Source organism: Kryptolebias marmoratus, linkage group LG8 (genome assembly GCF_001649575.2).
Source record: "Kryptolebias marmoratus isolate JLee-2015 linkage group LG8, ASM164957v2, whole genome shotgun sequence".
Classification (NCBI taxonomy): Eukaryota; Metazoa; Chordata; class Actinopteri; order Cyprinodontiformes; family Rivulidae; genus Kryptolebias; species Kryptolebias marmoratus.
The window spans coordinates 26615877-26635847 of NC_051437.1; the positions used below are offsets into that span (position 1 = coordinate 26615877).

Sequence of the window (19971 nt, forward strand, 5' to 3'; positions counted from 1 at the left end):
CTTTACATTATTAACATTAAATGATGATGGATTTTTGACATTTTTAAACCGATTCAGAATGTCCACATAACGGTGCATCAAAGGAACATGACAACCCACACACCATGACCAGTTAGTAGAAATGAATGCAATGAAAGAAACAAGGGGATTATCTCATGCCATTAAAGATCCTTACCTTCAGGATACTAATTCACCCGGTTGTGTTCAAAACTTCCCATCAGGTCAGGGGTTAATTCCTCTGACTTCACTTCAAGAGTTGCAGGGTTTGGTGAGATGTCAGTCTAAGGATGAGATGAGGGAAAACAAATAGTACTAGTAAGTTTTTGCTTGATTTCTCATAGATTCATTATCTTTTGAAAGGGACTAATATGATACATTAATATTGCAGCTCTGCAAGTTCCAGCTGGTGAAAGCACCTGCCACTCTAATGATACAAAAAGCAATAAAAAAATGTTTTGCCTCTGGCTTCTGTTCAGGCTTTGTCCTCGCTGACCATCTGCAGCTGAAGCTGAGGTCACAGCTACGGTCCTGTAATGAACCGCTCCCACACAATGACCATCGCTGTTCAAATATCACGCCTATTTTTAGACGAAGGGGCAGCAGTTTCCACAGATTTGTGGCCTCCACTGGATTCTGTGTGTTTTGTTTTTACATTTGTATGTCCGTGTGTGAATCTCTTGTGCATGTGTACCCCCCCACATCCCCCAATCTCACTTTTTGAATCCGGCTTCTGTTCTGTGACGGCTGGTGGAGGGGCAGCGAGGAAAGAGAGGGTGGGGGACAGCTTGTTGGAAATAAAAAGCATCTCTTTGACTCCAGAAACGTCTGATTTCTTTTTCTGCCAGAAGGCTAAAAATAGGGGAAAGGACCTTGTTGTTGTGTGCAGCAGATGTTGAACAGGGAGGTGGGGGTCTGTTTGGGCGTACACAGGGACAGGAAAAAGGAAAGGGGACGACCGTTTGTTTTCGCCGACTGTCTGCAGGGAGAAACACATCTGCACGTGAGCAAGTGAGTAAAGTTTCTCTCCTGAAGGATGTCTCAGGTTGTTTACAGCTCGTCACTTCTGTGGGAATTCAGGCAGGCGGTGGGGGCTAAGGGGGATTGACATGTGAAGGTTTGATTTGAACAAGAAGGTTTTATTACAGTTCCTTGAATAAAAAATCAGTTTAAGCTGACTTTGAAGAGTGCACTCTTTGTTGTTTTGTAGTCCGTTTTTAATCTGAGGCGGCAGAAACAATCTAACCGGTAACAGACTCTTCAAAAACCCAGAAGTGAGCTCTGAATTCCACATGTTCTACCAGAAGAAGAGGCTTTTTATTCATTACAGCGGTGACAGTAATTACCATCCTGGGGGCTGAGCTCTGCATCACAGGTTGTTTTCAGCGAACACTCAGACTCTAGCAGCTGTTTCTCTGTTTCTCCACAGAGCTGCAAACGTCCTTCAGTCTGGTTTTCTCTGCCGGACTCCCAAGTTGAGCTGAGCGAAGTCTGTTACCTCACCTGTTGTGTTGTTGAAGTAAAACATGAAGAAAAAATAGTTGAAACCTGTACTTTATTACTAAAACATAGAAAAATCACAAAAAAATAATTGTAGTTTTATTAATTTTAGTGTTAAAATTGGACCTTTTTTCTCTCCACAGTAGTTGTCTCTTTACTGAAGCAAATTAAATCAACTTCTTTTAGACTTTCAGGCATTTTGTTGACTTTTATATAGTTTACTGGGAACTACTGAAGTCTTCATGTTAGATCTTATTTCTCATCATTTCTGTGAGACTAAAGTTCTCCATGATTTTGTTGTTTTGTCTTTGAATTTTCTTTTAAGTCTCATTTACTTGATGTCATTTAGGCGTCCAAATTTCTTACACATCTTTATGTTCCCACAAAATGTGCAAAATAGAGATTTTTAACACAGCTTCTTTTAAATTAAATCTAAAGTAAGCTGAGCCTGACATATTGAAAGTAGCTGAATATAAAATCAATTTAGAAATTTGTTGTTGTTTTTTTTTTAGTTTGCTAAGGTAACCTCATAAATATTCATTTTTTGTGATTTTTAGGTCCCTTTTTCTCTCTTTTTGGTTTTAAATATTGTGAGAAATCATGCTATTGTCTGTGTAAGATAAGAAAAATGTCTCCAGTACCAGAATGTGATTAAGATGTCAGCTGAAAATCTGATGCATTTTTGGCTTAAACAAGAGACAGAAAGAGATGTGGAGTTGCACAATATAACAGCAGTGAAACGTTTCTCTGAAAAGTCAGTCCATGCAGATTATTAACAATAATCACAGCTAACAAAATCCCCCTATGATCCATTTATTATAATAAGTTGTTGGAAACATTTGATGAGTTCCCAGATGTTTAGATGTTTTTGTTTTTTTAGTTTTTTGGCTGTTGAACATCTTCAGGTTCACAGGAGTTTATAAAATGTTTGCAGTCCTAAATCTGACGTGGGTATTTTACAGCCCTCGGGTGGAGCCCCATCCGGGCCCGTTGGCTGTCTCCGTCCGGGCCACGTGAGGCCGATGGGAAATCAGAAATCACAGATAAATCATTTTGCATGCAAACCAAAAAAACAGATCCTCTGTAACTGGCGATCATTTGCAGTCTTTCTCCTTTAAATCAGAGTTGCCACATTGCTTCAGTGAACTTATTCAAACTCAACAAAACTGGATTTTGTTCACTGATTTCTACCTAAAAAAGCAATTTTCTGTTGTTAATTAAAAGTGGCTTTACAAAATACTGCAAAAACATGCATATTTTTTTAGTTTTTGTGAATTTTCATCATTAAATATGTAAAGTTTAAATTCTCAGTATGACTGGTTCAGATTTTTATTGTCTAATTGCAATGTCTACTCTTAGCAGATCATAAAAATTATATTTAAAGTTATTTATGAAGTTTGTACTTGTTAGAACTGAGTTTAGTCTGTTGATCTGGAAACTAGTTGCCCACCTCTGTCCTAAATAATGGTTTGTGAGCTGCTGAAGTTAACATTTTTAATCTGCTTTTGGAGTGTTCCTTTTCTTTATGCTGTATGCTTTTCTGCACCGAGTGCCAAAACACACAAGTTGCAAAAAATCTAAAACCGGTTTCCCCCTCCAGTCCCCTTCCATAAACCAGCATGGAGCAACTTTGCAACACCTTACAGAGCACTCAGTGGCAGAGCTGTCTGACCATGATTGCATGTGGTTGGCTTATATAGTGGTCTTGATTGTGTCTGAAGCAGGAAGAATGCTGCCTCCCTCTCCTCTGTGTGTTTATGTCTCAGGCCGCATCACCACTGTGGCTCAGCTGACTGTAACTGGTTGCTTTTTTAAACTCACTGTGGCCTTGTGTGTGCGTATGCTTCACTAAATGATTGCACAACTTTATAGATGAGAATGATTATATACTGAGTCTCCAAACACAAAAACTATGTTTTGTACAGTTTTTTTATGCTCTTTGGTGTCTGTGGAGCTCCATAATTAATTTGACCAGTCAATGGGAGGAAAAATCAACAGATGAGGGGAGTGACTGAGTAAGGATTATGGACGTGTGACTTATTTGATATCAACAGCTGACATAGCAGTTATTGGTGCCATCATTTTTCATTTATTCTGAAAAATAAGTTTTGTTTTGTTTTCGGAAAACCAAAGTATTGTTGGAAAAAAGAACAAAATCTACTGGCTTAGATTAGTTTAAGTTTTATATACAATACAAAAGAGTCAATTCAACTTATAAATATACAAAAAAACATCCATGTATTCGTCTATTTCCTGCTACTTGCCCAGACATCCCTCTCCCCAGTGACAGCCTCCAGCTCCTCCTGGGAGATCCCAAGCCATTCCCAGGCCAGAGAGGATATGTACTCCTAAGATTCTGCAAACGCTTGGGGTCTCCTCCCAGTTTGACCTGCCAAGAAAGGTGCCAGAAGGCATTCTAGCCTGACCCACCTCAGCTGACTCCTTTCGATGCAGAGGAGCAGCTGCTCTAATCCAAACTCATCTCGAAAGACAAAGCTCATCACCAAAGCTCATCTAAGACCGAACCGGCCACCTTGCAGAGGAAGCTCATTTGATCCTCGTGCATCTAGGGTCTCATTATTTCAGTCATGATCCACATCGTGACCAAAGGTGAGGGTTAGAAATGAACAAGTAAAGCAAACGCTTTGACTTTTGGCTCAGCTCCTTTTTCACCATGACAGACCAGAGCAATGTTGTTATCACTTTGGACAAGGTCCTGGTCCATTATTCCATCTCACACTCCGTTCTGCCATCTCTGAAGAACAAGACCTCCAGATACTTTAACTCTTCTATTTAAGGGAAGACTCACCCCAAACCAGATGAAGCAATTCATATTTTTCCAGTTGAGAATCATGACAGACTTAGAGGAGCTTCACGCCCAGTTAAATTTATCTAAAAGGGTTTCTTTTGTATCTGTATTACCTCATCCAAAGTAGGGGTACAAAACACTAGAACAATGTAAATTTGGAAGTTTAGTTGCAGTTAAAGAACACATCTACCACCCAGCACAGCCAAGTTACATAACCAAGATCAACCCCCTGAGCCACCCACTCAGTCCAGCTCCACCGTCCAGGGTGCTGTGGTCATAATACACTTGTACAGGAACATGCCAGGAGCCGCTGAACACAGCTGGCTGAAGGTGATGCCAGGCAGGCAGCTGTCCAAACACAGTCCAGCCCCAGAACAGTGAGACTGGCAGATTAATGGAAAAAGTGCACAAACAGAACTGTTCTGTTGTTACTAAGGAGAGAAAGCGCACACAGAATTAAAAAAAATATATATATATTTTGTCGAATGGACACTGAGTCCAAGAAATATGTTTTTTTTTTTTCTAATGAAGATATTGTTGAAAGTGTGCGTGCACTTATTATTTCTCTCAGGTTGCAAACCAAATCCTGCGATTTTGATTAGACGCCTGCTAGTTCCCAGAATATCTGCACTGCCTCTCAGCATGACAGTGTACATTGTTCACAATGTCTCCAACTTTCTTTTTTCCCATCTCTCCTCCTCCTCCTCCTTCCATTGTCTGTCCTCATTCTTGGCCCTCGGTTGTTAGCGTTCTCATGTTCAAAGTCACTACAGAGTCACGTCAAGCCCAGTCAGCCATGTACATAATCCCGTGTTGGGAAACAAAAGAGGCACTGGGCGGGAATGATTTCACCACACACACACACACACACGCATTCATATGGGTACATGAGAAAGAAAAGTAGTTCATTTCTTGTCCTTTCATATAGTCTAGCTCTCTTTTAACAATAAGTTTAACTCGTTTTTTTTTTAATTTTATTTTAATTTTCATACATTAAACTCTTCCTCACACGCACAAACATGGGATTATAAAATGGCATGGACGGGAACCACAAGGATTATTACTGGAAGACAGTTACACAACCAGAACAGAAGTTCAAGAGGCAAAAAGAGTAAAAAGTTGATGCTGGTGTGTTTGTCCACATGCAGCACATTCATGCATGCAGAGAAATATACACTCAGATCAGTCATACCAACGAGTTAAAGCTGATCGGTCTAAGATCCTGTGACTATTACAGTCCACAAAGTCGCTTATGCATCATCTCATTTCTTTGTTTCTGTCAAATGACTCTGTTTTCTGTGTAAAATTGGCTCCTAAAGTTACACATTTTGAGATGAAGGTCAAACAAGGATTTTTTTTTTGTTTGTTTCAGAGTTTGTGAGAGGCAAAAGTCCATTTGCTGCTCTACGAGAAGCTGTATCAAGTGTCTGACTTAGTTATTAAACTCTGATGTGTGTTGTTTGTGTGCTTTTAAGCAGTCTGGAAAGGGAGAGCCCCACGCCTTCAAGGAAAAGGCGTTTAAGAAGAAGCGACAGTGCAGCGTATGTCGACAGAACATCGACAACGTGGGCTCCTTCTGCAGAGGTAACACAACTGATGGCTTAAAGGAAAATAATAAGAAAAAAAAAGTTGCAGAAAGTTGCTGAATAAGCCAATAGATAAAACAAGCTGACCCTTTGTATTCCTTTTTAGACAACTAGTTGGCATGTTAGCATGCAACCCTAACTTAAAAAATATTGGGGCATTGTATAAAATGTAAATAAAAGCAAATGCATTGATTTACAAATCTCATAAATCCGTATTTTATCCACAACGAACATAGTAAATTTATCTGTAATTTTCCTTTTAGAAACAAAACAACTGGACTTCTGTTCTGTAGTTGAAGACCTTTCACTCCCCATCCAGGGAGCTTTCTCCATTTAAAACTGGAGAGTCTATTTTTATTGACCTTTGACCTAAATAAGATGGCAGCATTTGAGGTTGTAAATAACTCGACTCTATCTCTTACAGAACTAATTTTTCTCCACTGTTTTTCTGTCTCTCTTGCTGGATTTCCTCTAGTATGCAAAACGGCCACCCACAGGAAATGCGAGGCCAAGGTAAGGATCATCTTCAAGGACTTGGGAAACAGTTTTAGGCGTAGCTCTGATAGATTAATTTTGCGTGCATGGAGCAAGAGATTTCAAGAGGCTCCATCTAATCTGTGTTGAGCTGTGAGTTACTTAAATATTAGTAAAATTAAGACATGAAACAAGAAAATTCTCACTATTTCTGAAGATATGGTAAATTGAGAATGAGGCCATTGTGTTATTGTTTGGCCAGAAAAATTGTCAGTGGAATAGTTAGTTTTTATTTTGATATTTGATTAATTATTCAATAACTTAAGCAAAACTACTGTTGCATAACTTTTCTTCTGTTCTTTTTCTTGTTCTGTTAGTGCTTGGTCCAAATTGTTTTGTGTTTAACTTAATGAAACATTTTGCACCTATATTCTGTGAACTGACACATAAATTATTAGGCTTTTACGTGTCATTTGTTTTCTTTCTTTTTTGAAGCATTAATCCTTAGCCTGATTATGATAATGCAAACAAAAGCAGCTGATGCAGAAGAGAAAACATAACGCCTATTTTAGTCTAAAATGTGAACAGTGTTCTTTGTCGGAAACGGGTAAAAGACAGAAAAGACTGATTATGTTTTCATTAAAAAAAAATAAGTGGTTTTCTATTATTTAAGTTTAGTTTTCATTTTAAAACGTCAAGAGCCAAATGGAGATGGTCCAAGAGCTGCTTCTAACCCTTGGGACACATTTTGTTCACGTTCTCTGAATGAAATGCTTTGCATGATGTCAAAAAGTGAGCACCATGAAGACTGTGTCACAAAAACACCCAAAATATAAATGTGATTTAAGTAAACACTGTCTAATAAATGTGAAGCCACCATCTTTGAGCAACTTGACCCCTCTAATTAAGAGTTAAACTCAAATGTTATCTTATCTTGCTTGATGACATCTTGCCACTAGGAAACAATCATCCTTTTTTAATTTTTTAAAGGGTTTAAAAAGAAAACTGTTCCTCATTAGTCAAGTGAATTGTTATTGGCGTGAGGTGCGAAACAAGAAATGACAGAAGCCATGTGAGGGCAGAAGTTTCAAGATCTCTACCAATAAGAAACGCTGCTCAGCTACATTCCTCAATAAGAGCTTCGAGCTAGTCTCAAACCCCACACCGCTGTTCCTGTGAAAGAGCCATTGATAGAGCAATGGTATAATGAATAGACAGAAGGGAAGAATGCCAGCAGTGGCCATGGCCAGAGCAGTGAAGGAGGACGGAGAAGCCGGGCGCCTTGGCAGGCAGCGGGTGAAGGAGAGAAAGCCAAGGGCGAAGGCATGTGGCAACGACAAGCCTCATTCCTCCAGCATCCCTCCATCTCTGAGGAGAGGAGCGCCTCAGGGAGGAGTTTGTGGATCAAAGGAAACCTTTGAGATACAACAGTAAAAAAAAAAAACGTCAAGCAGGCTTTAAAGGATAACTTGTGATATGGTTCGTGGCCTAGAATGAGTTTGGTTGCTTATGTGAAGAGGGATGCATTCTTTTTAAATATCACTGCTATCTACAGTATCCTGTGGCTAACTAGCTTCTGGTTTACCACACAGACATGAAGTTGATCTCTCATCTAACTTGTCAAGAAGTTTCTTCTAGAGACAAAATGGACTTAGGAAGTCTAGAGTTTCTTAGGAAGAAATGGACCACTCTATCCATTTGTTAAAACTTTTTTTTTTCATTTATAGTCAAAATTTGTCAAGCATTGGGAACAAAAAGCATGACTATAAATTGTCATACTTGGAATATCGCAAGATTTTGTGCAATATTGTTAGTGTCAACAATGTTAGTGCGTAATGTATGTGTTGAGGATTACTCCTATCTACTACTCCACCAAGTTTCCGTTCGATGTCTGTAAAACTGACTACGGTTTAGCTGTTTTTTATTTATTTATTTATTTGCATTTTCCAAGGTCAGCCAGCTGGAGCAGCCTTCCTGAATGCTCCTTTGGTGGCAGGCAATGAATAATTTGACCTAATTCTTTGTTAAGATTGATTGCAGGAAGGAAAATCTGGATGTTTTATAGGAATGGTCTGATTTTTAAAAAATGATATGCATCACTGCTGCCCAGGAAGGGAGAGGGTAGATAAGGCGGGGCGTAGAAATCCACTCACAGCGTCCATCTTAGCTGTTATCTAACCTCGCATGGTTTGGGAGTTTAGTCAGTGATGAAGAAGGGATGGCATCTGCCTCCAAAGGGTCATCAACATTTGGAAGTTATTAGCTGAAGCCTTGAATCATCCACCTCTACTTTTAGTATATTTACTACATCTGTCATCGGAGGGGCAAACTGTTCTCACCAGACGTCTATTTACGTCTCTTCCCAGCTGGTGTTTCAGTGATCCTGGTGACAAATCATCTCATTACCACGACGGTCAGCATCCTGTCTGTACATCTGCTTCATTTCTGTGGAACCACTTACCCCCTCCCACACACACACTTTTTGTAAACTTCCTTCTCAACAGAGTGGTTGGTGGTAATAGGTAGTTTATAGTTTTTCTTTCCTTTTCTGTCATATTTCCTAATCTGGCTCCTGCAGGCTCATCTTTACCCTCTTTAAAATTCTCTCACAGAGTCTAACTGAAGGCTATAAACAGTTTGTCTCTCTTAGAGAATAATTTCCCCTGTATCTCTGATCCCAAGGGGAAAATCTAATACCCAGGGAATTGATATGAGGGAGGGGGAGGGGGGTGGCTGAGGCCCAGTTCGAAGGAGATGTACTCACAGAGGAACAGTGGGAAGAGGAAGGATTAAAATGAGTGAAATGCAGCCCGTGACGAGTCGACTGGCCCATCTAATTAACCAAGATGAAGCATTTCCGCTGGTCAGGGGAAAAACTCCACCACTGGACATTTTGAGTATCTGCTAAAGGTTAAAGTCTGAAAACAACAAAATCTGGATCAGACTGACTTTATATTTGACCTGCAGACCAGAAGAGTTCAACTCCTATTGGGTAACAGACAGTTTAAATAAAAGGCTGATTTTTAAAACCCTTTATGGTTTTCAAATCCACACGCGACCTGTCTGATGGAAACCTCGTCATTTTTTTCTAGGTTGTGAGTGTTTCCATAAGTGCACCAGCTGTGAAGCAAAGGACAGAACATTATAGATGTTCACTGTTTTAACTGAAAAAGAAAATACAAACCAATTTGTGGCAAACAAGCCATTCACCACATGCAAGTGGTCTTTAGGGAAATGGAGTGCACGTTAGACAGAACAGTCACTAAAACAGTCTGTAAAACACAAATGTAGTGAGAAATTTTAAATAAATTCAAGCCATCAATAATGTAGTATTTTTCTGCTGGGTTGTCTATAAATTTTAATAAACTGTAATATACGGTAATTATGATTTTCTTCCAAAAAACACAATTAGTTTGGGTTGCTTTTTGATTTATTAACAAAAGATTTATGTAAAAATGATACATGTTTTGGTTCTCCAATAGATGCTCACTGTTACCAAAGCGTCTTTAAGTGCAAGACATTTTTATAAAGCTTCAATGAAAGAGTGAAGAAACTGTAGGTCACTGGTTCCCAAAGTTGAGGTCGTGACCCCACTATGGGTATCAAAACACCAACTGGGGGGTCTTCAGTATTAATAAAGCATTTTTCATTATTGTGTGTTTCTGCCATAAATGAGAGAGATAAGATAAATGTTGTTAAGGCTGTTTGTGTTGTCATTAATCTATTTGATGTTGGATGTTGGCAATGCAAAGCTGTGTGTGACAGTAATTACAATCCGTGCTTCAGGATTCCTCCTTTTTTTCCTCGTTGCTGTTAGTTCTTTTATTCACTGAACAGGACAAAATCTGTAAAACCAGCTGGTTTGTTGTCTTTCTTGACAAGAAGAGGATGTGTAATCAAGTAGAGTTATGGTGGAAGAAGAGGAGGATAAAGGGTTGGGCAGGGCAACATAACCCTCCTTATGTTTCTCCAACATAAAATCCTTTTATCAGGACAGTTGTGGTTACGGTCAAATTCCCTAAGCTGTCTGTTTTTTTGTTTTTGTTTTTTTTTTAAGAAAACACAACACAGAAACTCCTTTAAAACTGTACTCTTCCTTTCATTTCTATTTTTCAAATCTTAAATACTTGTCTTCCAGTATATTTTCCTTTAAAACTTGAACTAACTACATCGAGCCTTTATGCACAAAACATACCAAAGGAGCTGAAGCAAAGGAAGCGATGAGGAGATGGAATGACAGAGTAACGGCACCAGTGTTCATGTTTTCGCAGCACCACGGCTGACCCCAACATCCCTGGTATTCTGCAGACTTCCTATCAAACTGAAACTTCTCAGTCAAATGGTTGTAGGAATAAGTCACTCAGTGCTGTAAAAAACATGTCAGCCACAGCGTTTGTCTATTTGATTATTAGCATTTTCCCAGAACTAGATTTTTTAGACCTACAACAAAGCATGAAAACCCAGATTTACAGAAAGGAGCCATCTTAATCATTTCAGTAGGTTGTTTTTGTTGGCAATCTAAGTGACATCAGCACTAAGTAATCTTTGTGGGCTTGAGCCCAGACCTCTGATTTCCCTCCTGCAGACCCCAAACTTCACTAGATACTTGTCTAAATCAGAGTGAGTCATTCAGGGTTACAGGAAGCAAATGCACCGTTCAGCAACACAGGAACTGAGACCGTCTGTCCTGACCGAAGGAGACGCCGCTTTATCACAGACAGCTTTGGTAATCGCTCAGATAGGCCAGTGGGGTTTAGATTTAGGGTGTGTGTGTGTGTGTGTGTGTGTGTGTGTGGGTGGTTGGCCGGCCAAGTAAGAGAAGGAACAAGTTCGTGAGCAGTGTTGATGGGAGTTAAAACCATAAGCATGACAGAAACTTAGCCAAATTGGGACTAAGTAGGGTATTAGCTGCACTAATTGGGTTTTGGTCAGCTAATTGACCTTAGTCTACACAAACTCTGCTATGCTTCAGTGAATCTTACAGCTGCTGACGTAAAATTTGGTGTAATAGCTGACAGTCATTCACAGCACATGCTCCAAGCATTAAGACATCGTGTCACATCTCACAATATCGCGTGAGATTGTGTGTAATGTATTTTTAGTGTTTAACCAAAATATCTACACTTCATCATTTCTCAACATAAGAGGATTTTAGTCCAAAACTTTTGCATGAAAGGCATCAGGTGATACACATTCCTTCAAGGAATGCTAGTTTCATTTCTACCAGGAATCTAAACATGATATCTGTTTGCACTTGACTTTATTTTGAAGAAATTGAGCTTTAACACAGATCATCCTTTTGTTTTTTCTAATGTTCAGGAATAATCTCTCATTGTTCCCTTTTCCTTAAAATCCTCTCCTTCTGGATTCAGCAAGGTAATTGACTAAAAAAAATTCCCAGAGAGTGAATAAAGACTGACCGCAGTGATGTTTTGTTTGTGAGTTGTGGTATGCTGCAAACTGAGAGGGACCCTAAAGCAGTTGTTGACAATACCCATCTGAAGACTTTCAGTGCATATGATAAATACTGTTTATGCTGAAGGGTGCTGCAAATATAGAAACAGGAGGAAACGTTGTGCTTTTGGGAATTGAGTGTGTGTGTGCCTACTTATCAACAGGATGAATGACGGAGAACCACAAAGTGTAGACATGGAGGGAAGAAGTGAAGCTCTGTAATAAGACCCAGTATTGGTTGGCTCACAGCACATTTTTCCATTGTTGATGTGTCCCAGACTCATCACGAACCAAGTCTTCCTGCTTTGTTTGTTTACCCACATTTATTTTTATCTGGCTTCCAACTTTCAGCGCTTGTTTGGCTCGGGAGGAAGATAAAGATGGTTGGATGAGAATGTCGTGGTGTGGTTCGGTTTCAACATGCACTTAAAAACACTTTGTTCACAAGCAACATGTACACATTGAGGTTTGTGTTTTTCTATCTGCATTATGTATGAATATATATGAACATGTGCACAGCTAGCTCCATAAGAGGGAATTCTATTCCACTTGGTTGTAAAAACTCCACCACAGGGACCCATCTCTCTCCTGGAATATCTTCCTGCTTCCTCACAGCTGTTGGAAAAACGAAAAAACAAAAAACAAGGCTGAGACCCTGTTTCACTTTTGGGGGTTAAAATGAATTGTGGGAACAAGAGACAAAAAGTTGGGAAGGAAAACAAATTGAACAAAGGAAACATTTCAAACAGAATCAAATCTCACAAACACATTGTTGGACTCCACTACAGGTTTGACTTTAACCTCCCAGTGTTATTTCTGCTTATCGATGGCTTTAAGGCCTCCTAAAGTCAGCCTGAGTGATTTCTGTTTTTCCTGAATCCCACCTTGTCATGATTAAAAGGCTTCAGACATGTGGGGTGCATTTGAAGGAGTGTTACATCGCTAAGCCATTTAAATCTTAGAACCGGCATAAAATAAGTCCGTCGGGTTTGTGTCTAACAGTGGAATGGTTATGAACAGCCGCAGTTTAAACGGTTTCATTCAGGCCAGACTGACAAGCTACCAAACAGGACCAAAACTCGTCCATTCTGGTCTTGGTGCTGCAGTGACCGGCCATTAGCTCCTAAATCCAGTCAGAATTTATCAATGTTTCTCCAAACTGATGCCATTCAAAGAGCTATCTACAACAGGTAATTTGTTTTAAAAACCTTTCCACAGAACCCAACTTCAAAAGATCAGAACTATGATGGTGGTAGTAGCTGAGAGTCATCTAAAACACACACTTAAGCTTTAATAGATCACACAGGATCTTTATTTAAAACTGGAATTCCAGTTTTGTTCTAAAATGCTTTAAATTGTTGATGCCTTTATGGATGAATTCTAGTACTTTTTACTGGAGAAATGTAGTTAAAACATGATAAACTTAATATTGCATCAATTTCTTTGCAGCCATTTTAATGTATGACAAACACACTTTTAATCATTGCACTGTAGGTGACATTTGAGTCCAGCTAAAGACATTTAAATAGGATTTTTGTCATTCAGAACAAAATTACTCGACTAACAACTCCATGTAGAATGTTTTGTGCAGCAAGTTTTTAATTTTTTAGCCACACTCGGTCAACAGGTGGAGGTGAAGTGTTGCCAAAAACTGAATCTGAAATTTAGTCAGGAGGGGAAAAAAGCATTTCTGTTAAATTCGCTCATTAACCAATGATTTTCTTTCTCCCAGACAAGTTTTAGATTACACTCATTTTATTTTGGAGGATTTGGACAGAAAACAGGTGTAAAACATAAAGCTATGCAGTAGAGCTCAAACTGTCAACAAGCATGAGCGGTGCTGCCTTCGAGGCAGTAATGGAGTCCGTCTTTGACGTTCTTTGGTACAATAACCAGATCGCCTGTTTAAGAGGAGCTGGGGTAACTGGTAAATATTTGGTTAAAAGAATAACCACAGGAGATTGTGACCTTCCTCACTTCCACTTATGTATCTCTGCTACTTTTCATCTTTAGCTGCTGTGATGTTTCAGTTTCATTTCATTTTAAGGCCCCTTCATTGATTCTGAGCTTCTTCCTCGACGATGGTGATGATGAAAGCACCAAAAGGTCATGGCCAGCATCGACTTTCACTGCTGATTCTTTGCAGCTTTCATCTCTTCTGTCCGTTTGGCTTTCCCCCGTGGGGGCTGAAGGAATGGGGGGGCGTAGTTTTAAGGCTCAAGGCTGAACATCAAAAGAAATGCAGTATTAAAAGCAGTGCTAGTATATTACTAGGAAGCACAAAACACATGGTTTGATGAGGATCAAGATTGGTTGAAGCTGTTAAATTTGCTTGCAACTATTTTTATCATGAATGAAGTTAATCTTTGAATCCTTGTTGTGCAAATGTTCTGATGTTGCAGGAAGGCGGTTGGGTTTCCAGGGGTAGCAGCCCTTGTCTGGCTTCCCTGTGGTGTCAAACCCAAACTGCTCTGTTTTAGTTCACCGCTGGTGTGGCATTGTTTAGTTTTTTTTCCTGTTTAACCAAGACTGTTTTTGCAAAGAAACAACAACACCCACATTACATGTTACAATAACAGGACTTGTAAGTTAGCATTGGCTTTATGGTTCTTTCACAAATAAAGTACAACCTCCTTAAATTTTAAGGTTTTATGTGTCTGGACACATTAAAAATTTAAGGTCCAGCATACTTTCCTGCCTCAGTTTTAGACTAAGACCATCTTATGTTGAGAAATGACAGATGTGTTGTGACGGACTCTCAGCTACTACCACATCAAACTTTAGCTTAATATTTGTAAAAGTGAGTTACAGACAATTTTGTGTTTATTTAAGGTCCGTTGGTTGTAGAAGCCATCTTGAATCAGGTTGACTCCAAAAGTTAATCAGTTATAGATCTACCATCAAAAAATTACTTTACGCATATTTCTTTCAAATTTGTCCGAGCGGTTCATGAGATATTTTGGTAACAGACACACACACACACAAATAAACAAGCTCTCAGACATGGGCAAAACCATTATCATCCACTTTTGAACATATTCTGGCTCTTTCCTGTTGTTAAAGTAAAGTAAATACAACCACAGATGAGCCAGACGAACAATATTTAACGTCTTGTTCTAATTTATTCAACAAAGGTTATGTCAAATTGGAGAAACGGTGAGTGGAAAAAGCATTCAAGTGTGTTCAAACAGTGCCAAGTAGGAAAGAGATCAGCAATGACTTTAGGGAGGAAATTGTTGGAAGCGTTCTACAGTAGAGCTGGATTCCTACTCGGCGAGAAGTGAAGCCATCTGCTCTTGATGACGTAGTGGCGTTCCGAGAGTCCGTTCTGTGCACGAGGTCCTGGCAGAACTTTTTCTAGCAGGGAGATTGTGTGATTTCTTAGAACTTTGTTGTGGGCGTGATGAAAGAGAGACAGATAGATCGGGCAGAGGTTGGTTATTTGAAGTTATTGCTTCTACAGTAAAGATGGTTTGCCAACTGATGGTGTCCGTAGGTTTTATTTCGGCATAGTTTTTGTTATGTATCTTTTTTTTTTTCATTTCAAAAGCAAATGAGCAGATTAAATGTCCTTAAATTCAAATGTTAAAAATGTAATAAAGGACTTATCATATTAAGAAGCAATTAGTTCAGAAACATTAGTCACACGAAAACTGTCTTGTGTTTTGTGACCAGGATTTCCACATACAGAGTAATCACTGCTTGTGTGGCCAGAGGCAAACATTTTTTAATTCCCAGCAGAAATTATACATCCATGAGACCATAAAAAACGATTTTAGGAAAAAAAAAAAGGCACTGCTGAAAAACAGGAAAAAGCTTTTTGAGGTCACGTTTCTGCAGGGATTTCTTTTTTTATTACTTTATGATAAATTCGATTATAAACGTTTTGAGAACACCCAACAAAGCAACCAAAGGGTCATATAGGTTGTGTTATAAACCCCCACCAAGCATGAGCTATAAGGCTGTAGAATAATCACACTATAAACATCAAAACTATGAAATATTTACTATGTGAAGATTGGGGAGGGGTTCCCCAAAGGAATACGTACAACCACAGGTATTTTCTGTGGTTGCATTTGCATTGTTAAAATGTTCAGTCAAAATTACGTAATTCTTTTAATGAATTCAAGCTTCACTGTCAGTTCATTTACCTGTTTAAGATACCTTTTCAAGGCTTTAGGCTTTACTTAGCGCTGTGAAAAAGTTCCTGTGACCCAAACGTTAGTGCTTGTGTTGGTTTGAAGTTCTTTAGGAGCTACTAGCATCAACAGTAAAGATTTTGCTGCACCACAGAGTGCAAACCACCAGAGTTTATGCAGACATATCTCAACATTAACTGAACCACACATGAGGTTTGGATGAGTTTGACCGCAGACTGAAGGACAATCAACAAACAAATACTCTGAGGACTTTTGCATAAGAAGTCCTCCAAAAAAGTAAAATTCCTGATGAAAACCGTAACAAATAAATTAAAAATTATGAGGTTGTTCATCTCTTATGAAAACCAAAGAAGCTATTTTAAGTATTGTAACATTTAAAACACAGAATTTTGTTCTGTTTAGCGTTTTTGGAGGGTTACCATACTCCTTTTCATAGCTTGGATGTCTTAAATTTAGTTACTCAGTGTGGAAATGAACAAAATGCATTTGTGGGGTAATTTCTAGGTCATGTATAGTGTGTGTTGTCCAGATGTGTTAATATACAATATCTGTTTCAGTTTTAAATAGGGGGCATTTACAACCTTTGCCAAGTTAATTGCTGTATTTATCGCTTGCCACCAAAGGCGAAAGGGCAGTAATGATTGTGCCTGTGGCTGTGTGTGTTTACTTGTCCTAGAAACTAATCATTGGTTGTAGATCTACAACTAATTTAGCTTATGGAGTTAGCCCGATTCAAAATGGGTGCCACAGCTGAGCCACTTTAGCAGACACAAAAATGGTCATAACTCGGCCAGTTTTACAGATACTGACTTAAAATTTGGTCATCATCCTCAGCTGATACTTCAAGAGCTAACTGATCACACAAGACATGTTCTTAAAACTTTACCATTAACTGTTGGTGTCAACCCTATTTGTCTGCAAGCAAAATATCTTATGAACCACTGGATGAATTTTAATGAAATTCTATGATAGTAATCATTGGCTGAACATCTACAAGTGATACATTTTTAAGATGGCTGCCACAGCTAAGCAAACCTATAAAACACAGAAATGTCTGCAACTCAGTCAAATCTACAGATATTGAGCTAAAATCTGCTGTGGTTGTAGCTGAGAGTCACCCTGCACACATAGTCCAAGGACTAACAGGTCTCGTAATGTCCCATGGGATCGTGCATAACATTACAGGGTTTGACCAGAGAGGTTATAACTGTCCCTTCCCAGCATAAGATGATCTTAGTTTTACACTGTGGCAATGGGCCTTAGGAATGCTAGGCCTTTAATTCACTCCCTGACAAAGTGAATCACTCTGGAACATGCTGCATCGAAGTCCCACCAACATTTTCCCTGACATTTCTCACAGTAACAACCTGCCAAAGCTGCTACCTCACTCCTTAGTTATCCATCTAAAGCCCACAGCTCGAAAGCCTTGCTTTGAGAAGATATGGCTCTGCGTTTTCCATTTGCTATGCTTCTTCTGGCTTTGATGGATCAAAGAGTGTGTTAGGGAGCCAGAAGAGTCTGGGCCACTGCAGCAAAACAAAACCCTGAGAGAGGAAGATGACTGAAGGCTGGCAACAAGAGATGAAGGGACGAGCACAAGGAGGAGGAGGATTGGTGTGGAGAGATGGAGGAGAGGGTCAAGAGGGTCGGGGCTTTGGAGTTTCACCAGCTGGACCCACCTGAGAAGAAGCACAGGCTGTGGAGGAAGGAGCAGTTTCAGTGAGGAGTAAAATGTGCAAAACAGAAACAAAATGGAGGAATTTTGATGTTATTGTATATTTTTAAACAGAAACTTCTCTCGAATTACCATTGTGTTCAGACATGCAGCCAGAACCTGAATCCAGAGCAAGTTAGAACAAGCTAGCTGGTCATGAGCAAAGAGCAAGAAGTGGAAAACGTCTTAGAAAGCAGCAGAAGGAAGGTCCAAAGCTAGAGAAGTGAAAAAACTGGACGTATTTTGTTAGAAACAGATTAGAGGAGAAAATCATATAAGGGAAGAGGAAGGAAATGCTGTAATTAATAGATGATGAGCAAAGGAAGAAAGTCTGCGATTAGAAGGAATTTGCTCATGTAGAGCATGAAAAACAAGATGAAAACCCTGAAAGAAGATAAAGTAAGAAACATGAACAGTAACACAGAACAGCCACTAAACATGTGAGCGTCTGGTCATGTTAACAGGAAAGTGAAAAAGGATGGGGACAGAGCAGAGCGGGATGAGAGGAGGAGTAAGGGTGATGAAAGGGAGGAGATATTAGCAGATTAAAGAGCAGACAAGGTAAGAGAGTCATGTGGCAAAAAGGATGAAAGGAGATGAGGAGAAATGGGTGGAGGTCTGTTAGCAGGAAGTTTGTGCGTAAGTGTTGGCTGGCGGGGATGGAATCTGGTGTGGTGTGGGGTGTTTTCCCTGGCTCAAGAGCCACCTTCAGCAGGCCCCTCGACCGGGCACTGAGAGACGGAGAGGGAGAGGAGGATGAAGGGGAAGGAAAGAAACTGCAAACTGAGTGCAGAAGGACTCTTCTGAAATATGTTAAAGAATGAATTGTAAAACAAGCAAAACAGAAGCTAAAATCAGCAAAGCAGTAGTCAAAAGATAAAACAACAAAATATCATAATATCAAGACAAAAATAGATCAAGTGTGCAAAAGGAGATTTAAAAAGAACAATGTTTTTAAAGGAATTGATGAGATCCTAATGTTTTCCTATGGGGAACATTTAGATAAATAATTCAAAATGTCTTAAAATTACGAACAAATACTGAAACTGAACTGGTTAAAATAACAGAGTGTGCAGCAGTAGTTTTACTGAAAAACACGTGTGGAAGAAAGTATAAACAGGAAAGCAATAATGTGAATGCAATGAAGAAAAAATGAGGAATCTGTAACAGATCATGTTTTCATTTCTAAACATCAGCTCGAATCAGTTTTCACCGCAGCTAAAACAAAAAAAAATCTGTCCCTTTACAAACCTATCAAGTGATGAGAAAAGAGGTTCAAAAGATTCAGAAGTCATTCCCCCCGTGGTTACAGAAAAGTGACTCATCCAGGAACATTGTCATGTTTGTCATCTGATAGCCGTCATTTAGCCGAAACCTTTTTCCTGCCTTTTCGGTCAAACACAACATGTCTCAGTTTAGTTCTTTATCAGTTCCTCTGCTTTCCTGTTGATGTCTGAACTGACGTAGGAGCAGCGGCGAGCCACTGAGCTCCGTGCTAAAGAAAGAAGGCGAGAGAAACCTTAACGGAGATTTGACTGTGAGGAGACACACCCCCTTAGGTTCAGGGTCTCTGCAACTTCCCCTTTGTGCACAATGAAACATAGACAAGCCCTTGCCCTTTTCCTGTATCCAAATAAACAGACCAAAAAGAGCTTTTTGGCAGGAACATGGCGGTGCATGAGTGTGTGCACATGTGTGGGTTACGTAAGCATGATTGTGGCTCTGAGACACCCCCCATTAGAGCTTCTGGTTTCCTTTGGTTACAGTTCATTGGCCTGTGGGGCCGTAGCAGACATGGGAATCAGACGGGCCGTTCTGTTTGACTCATTGCTTCAGCTTTGCAGCCCCATATTTGGCTTCATGTTTGCACATATTTAACATTTTGTAAACAAGCCCTAAAGTTCATGTCATTTTAAAGTGTCTGCTCTTCACTGCTATTACTCAATATTCCAGTTGACAAATTCAGATGTGGAGTTAAAATGCCATATTTCTGACTGTTTGCACAAGAACACAAAGAGTGATTTGTTGTTTGATGGTCCAAATTCCTCCTGACTTAAAGCCACCTGCCCTCTGATTAAAACATTAGATTCTTTTATTTATTTGTCACTAAGTTTTCCATGAAGTTTCCACCATTTGTACCTGTAAACATGTGCTCACAAAAACACTTCTATATTATTATAATCTTATTGTTATTTGTGTACATTCTTTTGCAAGCTCACAATACTACTGACTTTATATGGAGTTAATAGAAGCAGAATTTTGTTACATTGTGTGTAA

The 19971-nt window shown here is 39.4% G+C and overlaps 1 protein-coding gene across 6 annotated transcripts in view; it reads left to right on the forward strand.

The window, feature by feature from the left end:
* The window catches only part of tns2a (tensin 2a), a 55176-nt gene that overhangs the window by 13239 nt on the left and 21966 nt on the right, over positions 1–19971 (forward strand). For 4 of the 6 annotated variants that reach the window (XM_037977070.1, XM_037977071.1, XM_037977072.1 and 1 more), the window contains exons 2-3: positions 5782–5890; positions 6368–6405. In XM_037977070.1, the coding sequence (XP_037832998.1) occupies positions 5782–5890; positions 6368–6405 (147 nt within the window). The remainder of the gene's footprint in view (positions 1–5781; positions 5891–6367; positions 6406–19971) is intronic. The other 2 variants (XM_017411275.3, XM_017411279.2) reach the window with 1 other exon arrangement.